Source organism: Natrix helvetica (genome assembly GCF_964273705.1).
Source record: "Natrix helvetica genome assembly, chromosome: 5".
NCBI lineage: Eukaryota > Metazoa > Chordata > Lepidosauria > Squamata > Natricidae > Natrix > Natrix helvetica.
The window spans coordinates 18619131-18633135 of NC_138551.1; the positions used below are offsets into that span (position 1 = coordinate 18619131).

At 42.3% G+C, this 14005-nt stretch overlaps 1 protein-coding gene across 2 annotated transcripts in view; it reads left to right on the top strand.

Annotated features, from left to right (window-relative positions):
- PLD1 (phospholipase D1) overlaps positions 1–14005 on the top strand; it is a gene marked incomplete at its 3' end in the record, with an annotated part of 189556 nt that overhangs the window by 142297 nt on the left and 33254 nt on the right. For both annotated transcript variants that reach the window (XM_081953448.1, XM_081953447.1), the window contains 6 exons: positions 3305–3506; positions 4801–4929; positions 5333–5451; positions 6130–6243; positions 9664–9774; positions 11969–12057. In XM_081953448.1, coding sequence (XP_081809574.1) covers positions 3305–3506; positions 4801–4929; positions 5333–5451; positions 6130–6243; positions 9664–9774; positions 11969–12057 — 764 coding nt within the window. The remainder of the gene's footprint in view (positions 1–3304; positions 3507–4800; positions 4930–5332; positions 5452–6129; positions 6244–9663; positions 9775–11968; positions 12058–14005) is intronic.

Below are 14005 nucleotides of genomic sequence, written 5' to 3' on the forward strand. Positions count from 1 at the left end.
GATCCTGGCAAGCTGGATTGCTGCTTTTGTGTGTTCTGTCTTTGTGAGTTCTGTCTTGGTGGCTTGCTGCCACAAAACCTCTTGTCTGTTGGTGTAATAAACCTTGTTCCCTTGTACTGTTCCGGAGTGTGTGTGCTGTGTGGGCAACGGAGGAAGGGGGGTCAGAACAGGTAGGTATAGATATTTTTAAAAGCAAATTAATGTACGCATTCCCAAGATAACTTTGTCTGGATAAAATCATATTCACAAATATCTCAAATATCTGCATGGTTGTCTTCTATAACTTTTCTGTCAGGTTCTAGAAAACTGTTAGTTTCAGAAAACAACAAGGAAATTATGACTCTTAACATCTTTCTATTTGTGATGCTTTCCTGCTTTGATTTAAACTGATAAGACGTAGCAAAGGAACATGGGATGACTTCTATCAGATTTTGATTTTGTTTTTTGTTTCCCACAATCAATTTTGTATTTTGCTTACCTTGTAAAAGCTTGTGCTTTTTTCTTAAAGAGATTCTAAATTTATTAATATTCCCATCCAAAAATTAAATTGTGCAGGTATCTCGCAGTTTACTGATCTCTGAATCCTCTGAACTCAATGTTGCGTCTGTGTAAAACAAATACCTACAGATCTGTTATAGGTCAGTTTCCCTTCCTTTTAAATTGTGACTTTGTGAAAATCAACAAGAAATTGAGAAAGTAATTCTCCTACCTTGTTTCAGATTGACATTTAGACAGCTGCTCGGGTCAGTGGAGGTGCCTGGCAATTGGTTTAAGATTTCTGGCAGGCTTAGCTCCTGGGAAATCATTTTATAAAGGGCTGTATCTATCAAACAAGATATCCTGCAAACAATTTCTGCTGCCTTTTAACCTGCACTGCTAACATTCTTTCCCTGCTAACAAGCCAGTTTAATGCGGATTGCAGACCCCCTGTGGTGCAGTAGAAACCGAATACCCATCTACCTTCAGTTTCTATCTGAATATCAGTTGGGATGCTGCAGGCCTTATTAATGTTGTTGTTTTTAGAATTAGATTGCCCCAGTGTGATTGGACACACAAGGAATTTGACTCCGGTGCATAAGCTCTCCGTGTACATACAAGCAACAAATGATAAATCATGACCATAATCGTAAAATCCAGACATCGTAAATCATCAGATACACCCCTCAGTGATAGTCATAGGATACTAAATAAAAGCAATCAACATAAATCATAAGACGCAAACAACAAAGTGATAGTCGTAAGATGCTAAAGGAATACGTAATAGGAAAGATGAGAAGGATACAGCCCTACTACAAATGGTTTGACATCCTAGCATCAACCCTGTCAACCCTAGCATACAAATCCTCAGTCCAGACAACTTTTTTCAGGTCACGTTAGCTGTTGTATTTCTTAGAGTACCAGCTGTTTAACCAATGTTAGATTAAGAGTTGTGATCTCGCCAGAATTGGAGAATGCCAATTTTTTCATTCTTTGCAGTGGCGGACCATCTCCATACCTTACCTGTTCTGACCTAGGCTTCCCCAAACCACGAAACAGACTCCGTGTCCTGACATAAACCTCTTTTTATTAAGTTACTGTGAATTCCTCTCATTCACATCCAGCAAAGTCTTTCAAGGCTGAATTTATAGTCACAGACCTTATCTGGTTTGGAGACAGTGGTGGGTTCCGGATGCTGTTCCAACGGGTACGGTTGGAACGGGCCCGGCGGCATCCACATGGGAGGGCACGCGTGCAGTGTGCGCATGCGTCTTACCGCCTCTGCGAGCCTCCACAATGCTCCAGCTGCTCAGCAAAGTGTCGCGCAGGTGCTGTATGCGTCATGCGCGGAAGCACTGAACACTTAAAAGACCGGTAAGGAGTTCGGGCGGGCGGATGGGCCCTCCGGAGCACTGTAACAGAACGGTATCTGGTGCTCCGGGCAGGCTCCAGTACACCCGTACCGGGGCGTACCGCCTGCAACCCACCACTGCTTGGAGAGCTACCAGGCCGATATCTTCAAAACTTGGCAAGGAGTCTCGGAGAATCATGAACCAATTAAGCGAACTAATTGTCTCCTGCAAACTCCACTCCCCTTTCGCTCCTCTTTTATTTCCTCTGGGAGGGGCCATTCATCGTCCACCTGTGGCCTTACTCCCAAGTCAACCCCTGTTCTTTAGTTGTTCCCTTTGCCTGGCAACTCTGCGTATTTGCACACTGGGAACAGGCTCCAGCTGTTCGTCTGCCTCACTGATGTCTGACTCCAAAGGCAGCTGATAACTGTCAGACGACTCTGGCCCCTCTCTACTCTGACACCGAGCCCTCATCAGAGTGTTCCCCAGTCTTCAGGACTGGCCCATGTTCTTCCCTAACCTCCTCACTGTCCAAATCTGCTGCCAGATCCGCTGGTCGCTGGCGGGCCACAACATCAGGGAAAATAGGGCTGGCAGCTACTGAATCTCAGGAAACGTTCTATAGGGGTTGCAACTCTTAGACATATTCAGAAACTCTGACTTGTGGCTCAGAATCCAGACTTCATCTATTGAAAAGAACCGTGATTTAAATAACTGCATATGTTTCCTCTAATATTTCTTTGTGATAACATGCAGTTAGAAATATGTATTGAGTGTAAACCCATGGAACCCAAACTAGTTTTGTAATATCCATGCCAAAGAATTGGCATGGATATTTACTTCTGTTTCTCTTGCAGTTCAATCTATGTGCTGTCTTTAAAGTTGTCCATCTTTTCAAAAACAGCGTATAGTGTAGTTCTTGTGGGTCTGTACCATTTTTGAATGAAAATAGGAGGGTTCCTCTTCATAACTGATTCATTTTCCATGGGAAGCAGCTTTGATTCATTTAGTGCCAGGCAAAGGGAACAGCTAAAGAACAGGGATTGACTTGGGAGTAAGGCCACAGGTGGACGATGAATGGCCCTTCCCAGAGGAAATAAAAGAGGAGCGAAAAGGGAGTGGCATCTGTGGGCAAAGAGAGCAAGTGATGATAACTGTGTCATGTTTTTAAGCAAATGACATGACTTGTACATTCATCTTAGATGTCATCGTATTATTTACATGATCGGATTATTTGCATTATATGATAATGTAAGTCCTTGTTTTAATGTTGTTATGGCTTTTACAGATGCTGGAGGTTTGATATACCCTCATTTATAGGATATGCATAAAGGCCTGTAGCGTATTCTGAATACACAGAGATGCCTATTGATTAAAATGGATTACATACCATCAAATCAGATGTCAATGCTTAGCAACCAAGATAGATGCACAAACACATACTAAAATTGTATTTGTCCTTTTTCTGCCCTAAGTCTTTAGCGGAAACTGTTCAACCTCAAGTGGAGACTCCAATAACCACACCCCTTCAAGGATGCAGTGACGATGCCCCAGAAATTTCAAGAATGAAAGGAGTAGGGAAACCCAAGAAATTTGTCAGATTCAGCATCTACAAACAGTTCCATCGACATACTATGCACCGGGCAGATAGTGTGAGCAGTGTAGACAGTGATTCTTGTGAGTTATTCCTTTACTTATTCACTGTATTTCTGTGTCATATTTTGGACTCAAAATCCTTCCAAGACAAGTCTCGAGAGCTTTGTCAACAGGATGATGTAAAAAATGAATTGATGGTTAGATGGATGAACATTCAAATAAAACCAATTAATTAAATTTCACCATAAAATAAGGAAAACTTGGACAACATAAATGTAAATACTTACTGTATTTTTCGGACTATAAGACGCACCATGATTTTGAAGAGGTAAATTTTTTAAAAAAAGTGTTTGCATTCTGTATGCCTCCCAAACCCTTTGCACACCTCATTTTTTACAAAAAAAAAGAGGGGGGCATGCAGAGCTTTGGGAGGCTTGTAGAGTACTCCTAGAGGCTAGGGGGGACAAAAATGAGCAAAAAATGGGCCATTTTTTGCAAAAGAAATAAATAAAGGGGGCATGCAGATGCTTTAGGCAGCTTGTAGAGTGCTCCTGGGGGCTGAGGGGGGCAAAAACGGCCCGTTTTTGCTCATTTTTGCCCTCCTCAACCTCCAGAAGCACTTTGCAAGCCTTCCAATCTCTCTGCATGTCCATTTTTGCAAAGGGGGCAGGGTTTTGGTAGACCAAAAATACTGTATTCAGGGTATAAGACACACCCAGATGTTCACCCTCTTTTTTGGCAGGAAAAGGTCTGTCTTATACTCCGAAAAATACTGTACCTTATTATATATACTATACATCCAACTCAAGGGAGCAAAAAACAATATCCTCTTCTTATCTTCACAAGGACCATAGGAAGAAGCTGGGATGATTTAATGGCTTCAGTTCAATGAGATTTACAATCTAGGAAATTGGGAACTGGATCTCCTCCTTCCTAAGACCCCAACTATTGCTGCACTGATCTAAAGAAGGAATGTGCCAGGCTTCTGAAATAATTTTTAGAAGATGCTTCAGAAAATGAAGGAACATGACCATAACTTCTGTTCACGCTTCTTTGTTAGAGTGATCACTTCACTTAACTGTTACTGGTGATCATTGTAAAATGGAAGAAATAGAAAGAAAATAGGAAAAAAAGCTCTTTGCACTGAGAAATTAACACATGTTGGAGGCAGGGAAGGGAAGGGAAGAAAAGAAAAGAAGAAAAAACCCCAATAATCTAGTGAATAGCATTCCACTTCTGCTTGCTCTGCTTTGAGGATGCACTCTTCTTCATGATTGGCATTCATTTAAAGATTAAATACTTGCATAACAATAATTGAGGTTACTGTTAGTAGCAAATTCCAAAAATCTGTTTGTTGTTTGATTGTTTGAAAAAGGTAAAGGCTCAGTTCACAGTTTAAAGACAGGAGTTGGAGAACTTCTTGGTGAAACTCGATTCTGGCATGGAAAAGATTATTGCAACTTCGTCTTTAAAGACTGGGTCCAACTGGATAAACCCTTTGCTGGTAAGCATCACTGCAAGTTGGAATCATAGTATCTGGACAGTCTGTGGGGGCCAATGAATTTGTGAATGTTTAGAGTTTAGAGACAATGAGTTTGTGGCAAATAAAATACTTTGATTGCGGAGGGCAAAAAGCTAGCCCAGGGGTGTCCAAACTTGGGAACTTTAAGACTTGTGGACTTCAACTCCCAGAATTCCCCAGCCAGCATGGCTGGCTGGGGAATTCTGGGAGTTGAAGTCCACAAGTCTTAAAGTTCCCAAGTTTGGACACCCCTGGGCTAGGTGATTGGGTAACTTTTTTCCCCACAATAGCCAATCAGGTGTTAGTAGCATAGCCAGGAATAGCTGATAGTTCTTTAGGTTTTTGACTTTTTTTCTTTTCTTTTTTTTTGTTGCTTCCCCTTCAGATTTTATTGATCGTTACACCATGCCAAGGATGCCATGGCACGACATTGCCTCTGTAGTCCATGGCAAAGCTGCACGGGATGTAGCTCGGCACTTCATTCAACGCTGGAACTTCACAAAGGTGAGTTTCATATAGTTTTTCTGTCAGAGTGTGCAGAGTCAGTAGATAATGAACGTAGGAGTAGTGTTTGTAGCAGGGAGAGTAGTAACCGAAGCAGGAGGTGAGGACATAATATAAATAGAAAGCATTGGGAATATGTTAAAGCTGTTCAGCTTTAAATGGGAGGAGTGTCAGGGTAATGATGATTTAAAGCTGACCAGCCAATGTAAGGCTTTAACTTAAGATGATGAAATGAGGATGAGTCAGCAGAGGTATTGCCACTTTAAGAAGCTGTCTATATAAAGGAGGCCATGAGAGGGCATATCTCTCTCTCCTTGTGTATTATCTTCATAGTTCTTCTCCATGTAGAGTTGGAGATTGATTGATTGTCTAGCTGTGCTTAGAACGTGTGTGTGTGTGTGTGTTCTGTATGCCTTGTATCACTGTTTGTAAGACAAACCTTTGTCCTATATTTCGCTCCTGGGTTATCTCAAAATAGTAGTCACACTGTGTGCACTCTGACATTTGCAATTAACTGCTGACAGATATGTTGAGATCTTCTAAATCCCTAGTCCGAAAGCAAGTAAAATAAAGTCAGATTCATACTGCATGTTAAATCTGAACATTTGCAAGTCTGACTAATAGTTTTTCTCTTTCTTTCTTTCTCTCTTTCTCTCTTTCTTTCTTTCTCGATACAAGATGATGAAATCCAAATACAGGTCCCTTTCATACCCTTACTTGTTGCCAAAATCTCAGCGAACAGCTGATGAGTTGAACTATCAAGTCCCTGAGGCTGTGAATGCCAAAGTGCAGGTAAGAGTGTTGTAATATTTATGAAATGTATAACTGCTCTGTAACTGGAAAGTGTTTGATTCCTTCTGTCATCATATAAAATGGCTCCACATTTGAAATCGTTCCGGACCATAGATTAAATGCCACTTTTCTTCTTTCTATATCCCTAATGTATCCGGAGATGCTGTGGAAGAGGTACACAGCCTTTTATTTTTCTTATCCACTGAAAAAAAACATATATATATATATATATAATAATTCTTCAAACCAGAGACAAAGCTACCCCTGGGGATATTTACTCAGAAGTAAAGTCACTCAGTGTTCAGCAGCCTCTGGAATTGCCAACAAAAGACATTTCCCAGTTGAATCGCTAAAGTAGGCTTCCACTTACCACTTCAATTTCATTAAAATCTCTTTTAAACTGTGTGGGAGGAAAATATGTTTTTGGACTCTTAAATCATGAAGAATGAGAACAGGAGACAGAGAAGACAGATACTCTTCTTTGGAAAAAGCTCTGACCATTTCTCAATTATTTGCAAGATTGAGAGTTGCAGTCCAAGATGATCTGAAAAATGTGAGATTGTGAAAGCTTGTTTCTTGTTCCACAGGAAATAAATCTTAGGAGTTGGAATGTCTTGTCCAAACACAATTAGTTGGTGAGAAAAAGTTTCAAAGAAGGAGATTGTGGATGGAATTGATTGTTCTCTTGTAATGCCGTGAAATTGAAAATTATTTGTCTTCCTTGACATTATGATCTGCAGGCCTTTGCTTTTGTGAGACAAGGTCCCTGGCTAGATAAAATTTATTTTCAACAGGAGAATCATCATCTCAAAGTAAAAGAAAGCAAAAAATGTTTATCCAACATTTTTTAAAATGAGAATGATTGATGGAAACTTTGCTGGAACAAAGAAAGATGCGTTTTGCTCATTGTAGTCATGGACGGTCGCAGCAATTTGAAGAGAAAGTTTTCAAACTGAGCATGACTCCTAAGGATTTCATGCATGTAACCATGTAGCTTTCTTGGTAACAGTACAACCAAAGTAATTTGTCACCACCATTTTCTGTATTATTATTTTTTACAATTTCTTGACCTAGAGGTGTCAAACTCAAGGCCTGCAGGCCAGCCCACAGCATACTTAGATCTGGCCTGTGGGGCTGCCCTATAAAAAGTGAAGGAGCAGCCCATGTTGCCTCTGCCAGAGAAAACAGAGCTCGGGAGAGCTGTGCGTGGCCCTCCCGGGCTCCATTTTCAGCTGTGATGGCCTCTAGCACTCTGCCAACAAAAACTGGAGCCCAAGGAGGCTGCCCACAAGCTCCATTTTATCTGGCAGAGTGCTAGAGGCAGCCATCGCAGCCAAAAACAGAGCCCGGGAGGGCTGCGAGCTCCATTTTTCTTGCAGGTGGCTACAGGAGGATCCCCCCTCCCAGCCCTGCCTGGGCCACCACAGGTGCCCCCGACATGAGTGATGTTGAGCTGGCCATGCCCACCCTGGCCACTCCCCCACTCACCCCGATATCAAATACAACCAAGGTTGACTAAGTATTGCCATTTAGGCAGTTTTATCAAAACATACACATAGCAGAGCCGAGGTGGTGTGGTGATTAGAGTGCAGTACTGCAGGCTACTTCAGCTGGCTGCTAGCTACAGTTCAGCAGTTCAAATCTCACCAGCTCAAGGTGGACTCAGCCTTCCATCCTGCCAAGGTGGGTAAAATGAGGACCCAGATTGTTGGGGGCGATATGCTGACTCTGTAAACTGCTTAAAGAGGGATGTAAAAGCACTATGAAGCGGTATATAAGCCTAAGTTGCTATTGCTATTGCTACCTTTTGAAGATAGAGAATATAGGACCATTGGATCAGAGATGGTATTCAGCTGGTTCTGACCGATTCTGGCAAACCTGTAGTGGAAATTTTGAGTAGTTCGGAGAACCAGCAAATACCACCTCTGGCTGGCTCCCAAGTCTCAGCTTATTGCCCTGCACAGGACAACGGAGCTGGAAAGCAGGTTAGTGGGATGGAGTAGAAATGGGGATTTTACAATATCCTTCCCCCAGGAGTGGGGATGGAATGGGGATTTTGCAGTATCCTTCCACCAAGCCACACCACGCCCACAGAACTGGTAGTAAAAAAAATTGAATCCCACCGCTGCATTGGATGCAATCTGCTACTCAGTGAAAGAATATAAATTAAAGGAGATCTTATAGAGAATTCCCTCTCCTACGCATCCAGTGAGGCAGAACTCATAATCTTCCTTTATCATAGATTATGTTGTGAAATTGTTCTGAGGAATCTGCTTTCCTTTGGTTTAAGTCCATTAGTTCCTGATCTGCAAGAGTTTTAGGAAGTGACCTCATTCTTTTCAGACAAGAAAAGAAATGCTTTGTTGCGTTAACCATGGCAGTACGGGTAGCAGCTGTGTGGTTTTTCTACTGCTTTTCTTAGGAAAAAGACCTTCTACTGACAGTAATGCCTTCCTCCTCACCCTCCCTGCTGCCCCCTTGAATGAAGCTAATGGCACTCTGGCATTATTGTCTGATATTCGCTTAGTTTCTCCCCTTTTGGAAAATAGATAGAGGTCAGCAATAGTGTTTACCTCACTCTCGGCTCGCCAATTATTGCAGGTTCAGTTCCCAACACCTTCAGGCAAGGCTGAAAAACAGCTGCAGTCAATCAATGAGTGGGTTCTCATTTCACTCAATGACATTGTTTTGTTCTGACCTAGGTTTCCCAAGATCATGAAGCAGACTCCTTGTCCCAATAAAACCTCTTTTATTTAGGTTAAAGGAAATTCCTCTCCAGCAAAGTCCCACCAAACAGTCTTTCATGAGATTTCACAACTACAGACCGTTATCAGGCTTGGAGAGCTTGCCAGACCAATATCTTCCAAATGCCATGCTGTAGCAGCAATTACTTGGCAAGAAGTCAGGAACAGACAGCCCTGGCCCCATCTCTGCCTCCGACACACAGCACTCATCAGAGCCTTCCCCAGACTCCAGGACTGCCCCATGTTCCTCCCCAACCGCCTCACTGTCTGAGCCTGCCACCAGCTCCACTGGGCTCTGGCGGGCCACAACATGTTTGCTTGACAATAAACCACAAATGGAGGCTTCAGATGACATGCTAATCCAACAAAAAGTAATATTAAGACTTTGCCACCAGAAGCTGATTCTTAGGAGATAGAACTGACAGAGCCAGAGCATTGCATATCATTAGGTTTTATGCTGTAAAACGGAAACTCCTTGTATAGGATTATCTAAGACATGGGTGTCAAACTCGCGGCACACAGATCAGATGCATCACGCATTGGCCACACCCACCCCTGGTTTAGCGAAGGGGGTGGGAAGTCACAATATGTCACGTGATGACAATGTGACGCTGAGAGTTTGACACACCTTATCTAAGAGAAATATATTTTTAAAAGCTGGTGTTTTCTCTCCTAGGTGCTTCGCTCTGCTGCTGATTGGTCTGCTGGTATTAAGTACCATGAAGAATCGATCCATTCTGCTTACGTGAGCGTGATAGAAAACAGCAAGCACTACCTCTACATAGAGGCAAGTAGTTGCCGAGTGTGGAGACCTGGCTCAGTATAGTCAAAGTATCCAGTGGCTATATCTATATTTTTCATATAGGTTGAAATTCTTCAGGCACATAAATAGTGCTGCCTTTACCTGTATGTGCATAAGTGAGAGTATTTTTGTGATTGGAGGCTTAGAAGGCCCTTTGAGAACTGTATGCAATGGAATTTCATTTTAATGTATGCTGATTAGTGTACATTCAAAATAACAATAAAGTTATTCTAAGTTGTGAAGTTCTAAACCAGGTGGGTTGTCCCCTGGAGTTGGGTAGAATCATTGGGCCTCTTCTCCATCACGTATCTTATACGTTGTCTTCTGTAGGAATCAGGTTAACAGTAACATAAGTGAGGCTGTCCCACCTTAATTGCCCTCCAAATGTGTGGACTTCAGTTCCCAGAATTCTCAATAATGTTCACACTAGCTGGAGGACCCTAGGAGTTGAAGTCCACATAACCAGAAGATACTCAATTTGGGGAGAGATGCCATAAATTTACACCAGCAGTTTATAGGAGTCTGCTTTTATTGTGTATTTTTTGCCTTCTGGGTTGAAATGGTGGTCCTTCAAAGTGCAGAATGAGTCACAATTCTTTATTCCCTTCATGCACACAGAAGTGTCATCGCTCATCAGTATGCCTTGAGAAACCATTGTTCAACATTGTATTAAACTTTTTGTGTTTGATGTGACGTATCTGGTAGGTAAATTCTTTGAAAAAAATCTAAAGATACTCAAATTCTATCAAAGAGAAATGTAAATTAAACGTTCCTACATTTGCAGAGCTCCAATAATTTCAATGGGATTTGTTTCTGTTATTGTAGATTGGTTGATTTATGTGCAGTTTTATCTGGCCCAATCTGCAAAAACTGGATGCGTAACAACAATATTATAACTTAGTGTTATTAAGTCTTTGCAGATTATACTATTCCATAGTATAATCCATTATACTATAATGTTATAATCAAGAGAAGCAATGCAAATAATTATATAAATAAAAATCACTGCAATAACAAACCACAATTAAAGGCCACTGGTAAAATGTAGATTTAATTCTTTAAAATCCACAAAGAGCAGGAGAAGAATATTGCAGAGAGTAATGTCTACCACTGGAAAACCTGCTGCCTTTTCTATTTCTCATACAGCTCTTGAAAATAGGCGTCTCTCAATAAACTTTCTTTCCTCCAATTGAATTGAAGAGACTTCAATTCTGTCTGCTAAGTAACCTTTCTGCATGGCTGAGAATTCTGGAATTGATTCCAAGACTCACTCTTTGATTAAATAGTATTCCAGCCAGAGCTTTCTATGACCTTGTGCTTTTCAGAAGTGTTCATTTTCAGAAATAAACGTCCCAGAATTCCTAAGCAGCCAGTAGGAATTCTGGGAGTTGTTTGCAGGGCATTTGGAGCATAGTAGGTTGGCAGTCTAGCCCAGGGGTCGTCAACCTTAAACACCCAAAGAGCCACAAAGGTCCTAACTGGAAGCCCCCCCGTTCAATTCTGGAGCTGACCGGAAGTCCGGTTCTCCCACCATAGAGTCTCCTCCTAGCGTGGTGGTGTCCCATTTCCTCTCCAACCGGAAGTTTGGTTCCCCCACCACAGAGTCTCCTAGCCCAGCCTCCTTTTTCCTCTACCTGTCCTAACCGAAAGCCCTATCAATTGTGGAACCAACCAGTGACGGGGAGCTGCAGCAGAGGGATGAAAGAGCCACATGCGGCTCCAGAGCCACGGGTTGCCGACCCCTGTCTAGTCTGTGTAAATCAGGGGTGTCCAAACTTGGGAACTTTAAGACTTGTGGACTTCAACTCCCAGAATTCCCCAGCCAGCATGGCTGGCTGGGGAATTCTGGGAGTTGAAGTCCACAAGTCTTAAAGTTCCCAAGTTTGGACACCCCTGGTGTAAATAGAATGCACTGGCACTATGCTCTGTGCTTTCCTGAAGCTGGGGTAGTAACTGGAAGAGAAGGTTATTAATTACAGATTCCACTTTTTAAAAAATCGATCTTCTCTGACTTCTTCTCATCAGACTTCACAAAATAATCTTACAAATAATCCCAGAGCTCCTTCTTTAGAAAGAGTTGTCTTTTCAAATATTGTATATTCAAAGCTTGCAATAACTCAGTTTTGTTAGCACCATAAATATTTGCAATTCCTCTCTGTTTTCTTTTCCCAAACTGTAGAACCAGTTTTTTATTAGCTGCGCCGATGACAAAGTTGTGTCGAACCGAATTGGCGATGCCATTGCACGCAGAATTCTCAAAGCTTACAGGTAATTTGGCTGCAAACAATGGTTTTTTTCCCCCAACTATGTGCTGTTCAGAGACCACAAATTCTTTCTAGGAAGGCCTTGGCTGAAACCTTTTCAGATTGCTTGAAGGATCCACAAGTCTTGCTAGCCGAAGAAACTGTGCAAATGAAAAGTGCATTTACATAATTCTGAATAGAGCCTTGGGTTTCCATGGTACAGAATATAGCTAAAGAGACAGAATCTGCTTCCCTGGGTATAATTGTGATTCAGGTAGTGGTGTATGCATTGCAACAAATTGTATTCCTATCAAAACAAGTGATCAATTGTCAACCCCTGGAGCATTTGCAGAGGCTCAGTTGATAATGAGATCTGCAGCTTGGCTAGATCGACATTTTATGCTGCAGAGCCCACATGCTTCAACCAAATTGGATCTCCAGGACTCTATTCAACAGCAAAACACAATATCAAGTTTTACATTTTTCTGTATTTTCCACTGTCATGCATACAAATAAGCAAAAATGTTTCTCAGCAGAATTGCAAAAGGATACCTAATGTGTATTTCGATGCGCTGAGCACCAGGAATATTATCCTTCCCATAGGAGCCTGGAGATGACATGTCACCTTTGGTAACACTAGCTGGTGCTTCTGGGAGTTGTAGTTTGGCAACATCTGGATTGCCCCAGTTTAGCCATTTCTGAGCTGCAGATTTGGATGGAATATAGGACATGTAGGTAAAATATGTCTTATGAGGTACAGATCTGATGTAAGATCATACAAGTAGCCTTTGACTTACATCCAGAATTGAGCAGTCATTAAGCAAACTCTGCGGTCGTTCAATGAACACATTAACCAAACCCATGGCAGTCAATGGATTTTTTGTGTGTGTGCAAGGGACAGGAAGTAAATGTTGGTTTCCAGCAAAATATGTCATAAATCATAGGACACTACAAGCAATCGTAAATGCAGGCCACTTGCCAAGTACCCAAAATGTGATCACATGACTGTGGGGAAGGAGGCCATCAGAAGTTAAAATCAGATCGTAACTACCTAGTGGTGGGTTGCAGGCAGTACGCCCCGGTATGGGCGTACCGGTGCCTGCCCAGAGCACCGGGTACCATTCCAGTACTGTGCTACGGAGGGCCCATCCACCCGCCTGAGCTCCTTACCTGTATTTGAGCTCTTCGGCGCTTACGTGCACAGAGCACACAGCGCCTGTGCAACGCTCCGCTGAGCAGCTGGAGCGTCGCAGAGGCTTGCGGAGGTGTCGCAAGATGTAAGTACGCATGCACGTGCTGCACACGTTCATGCGGTGCACGCCACGCCGGGATCCGGAACCCATCACCGTAACTAGCTACGGAGCTACGGAGCTTTGTGGAGATCTGTCGTAACTTTGAATGGTTGCTTAGCAAGGAATACCTGTTTGCAGTACATTCTCAGAAATGAAATAAGCATTTTTTGACAAAACCCACCTCTTCATTTTCTCATGTACAGGTACTTCTCGACTTACAACAGTGGTCAAATATTGACCATTCAAAATTACAACGGCACTGAAAAAAGTGACTTAGGAGTATTTTTCACATTTATGTCCGTTAAAGCATCCCAATGGTCACATGATTTACATTCGGATGCTTGACAACTGACTCACCTTTATGACGGTTGCAGTGTCCCGGGGTCATAGGATCTCCTTTTGCGATCTGCTGACAAGCAAAGTCAATGGGCAAACCAGATTCACTTACTAATGTGAGCAACTGCAGGGATTCACTCAACAAATGTGGCAGGAAAAAGACATAAAATGGGGCAAAACTCACTTAACAAATTTCTCACTTTCTCACTTTGTTGGGCTTAATTGTTGTCATAAGTTGAGGACTACCTGCATTTGCTAGGCTACACTTTGATGGAGACGGTGGCAAGTCTGTATCTCAATGCAGCACATTTTCCCCCTATTTATTCATTCACTTATTCATGTGAG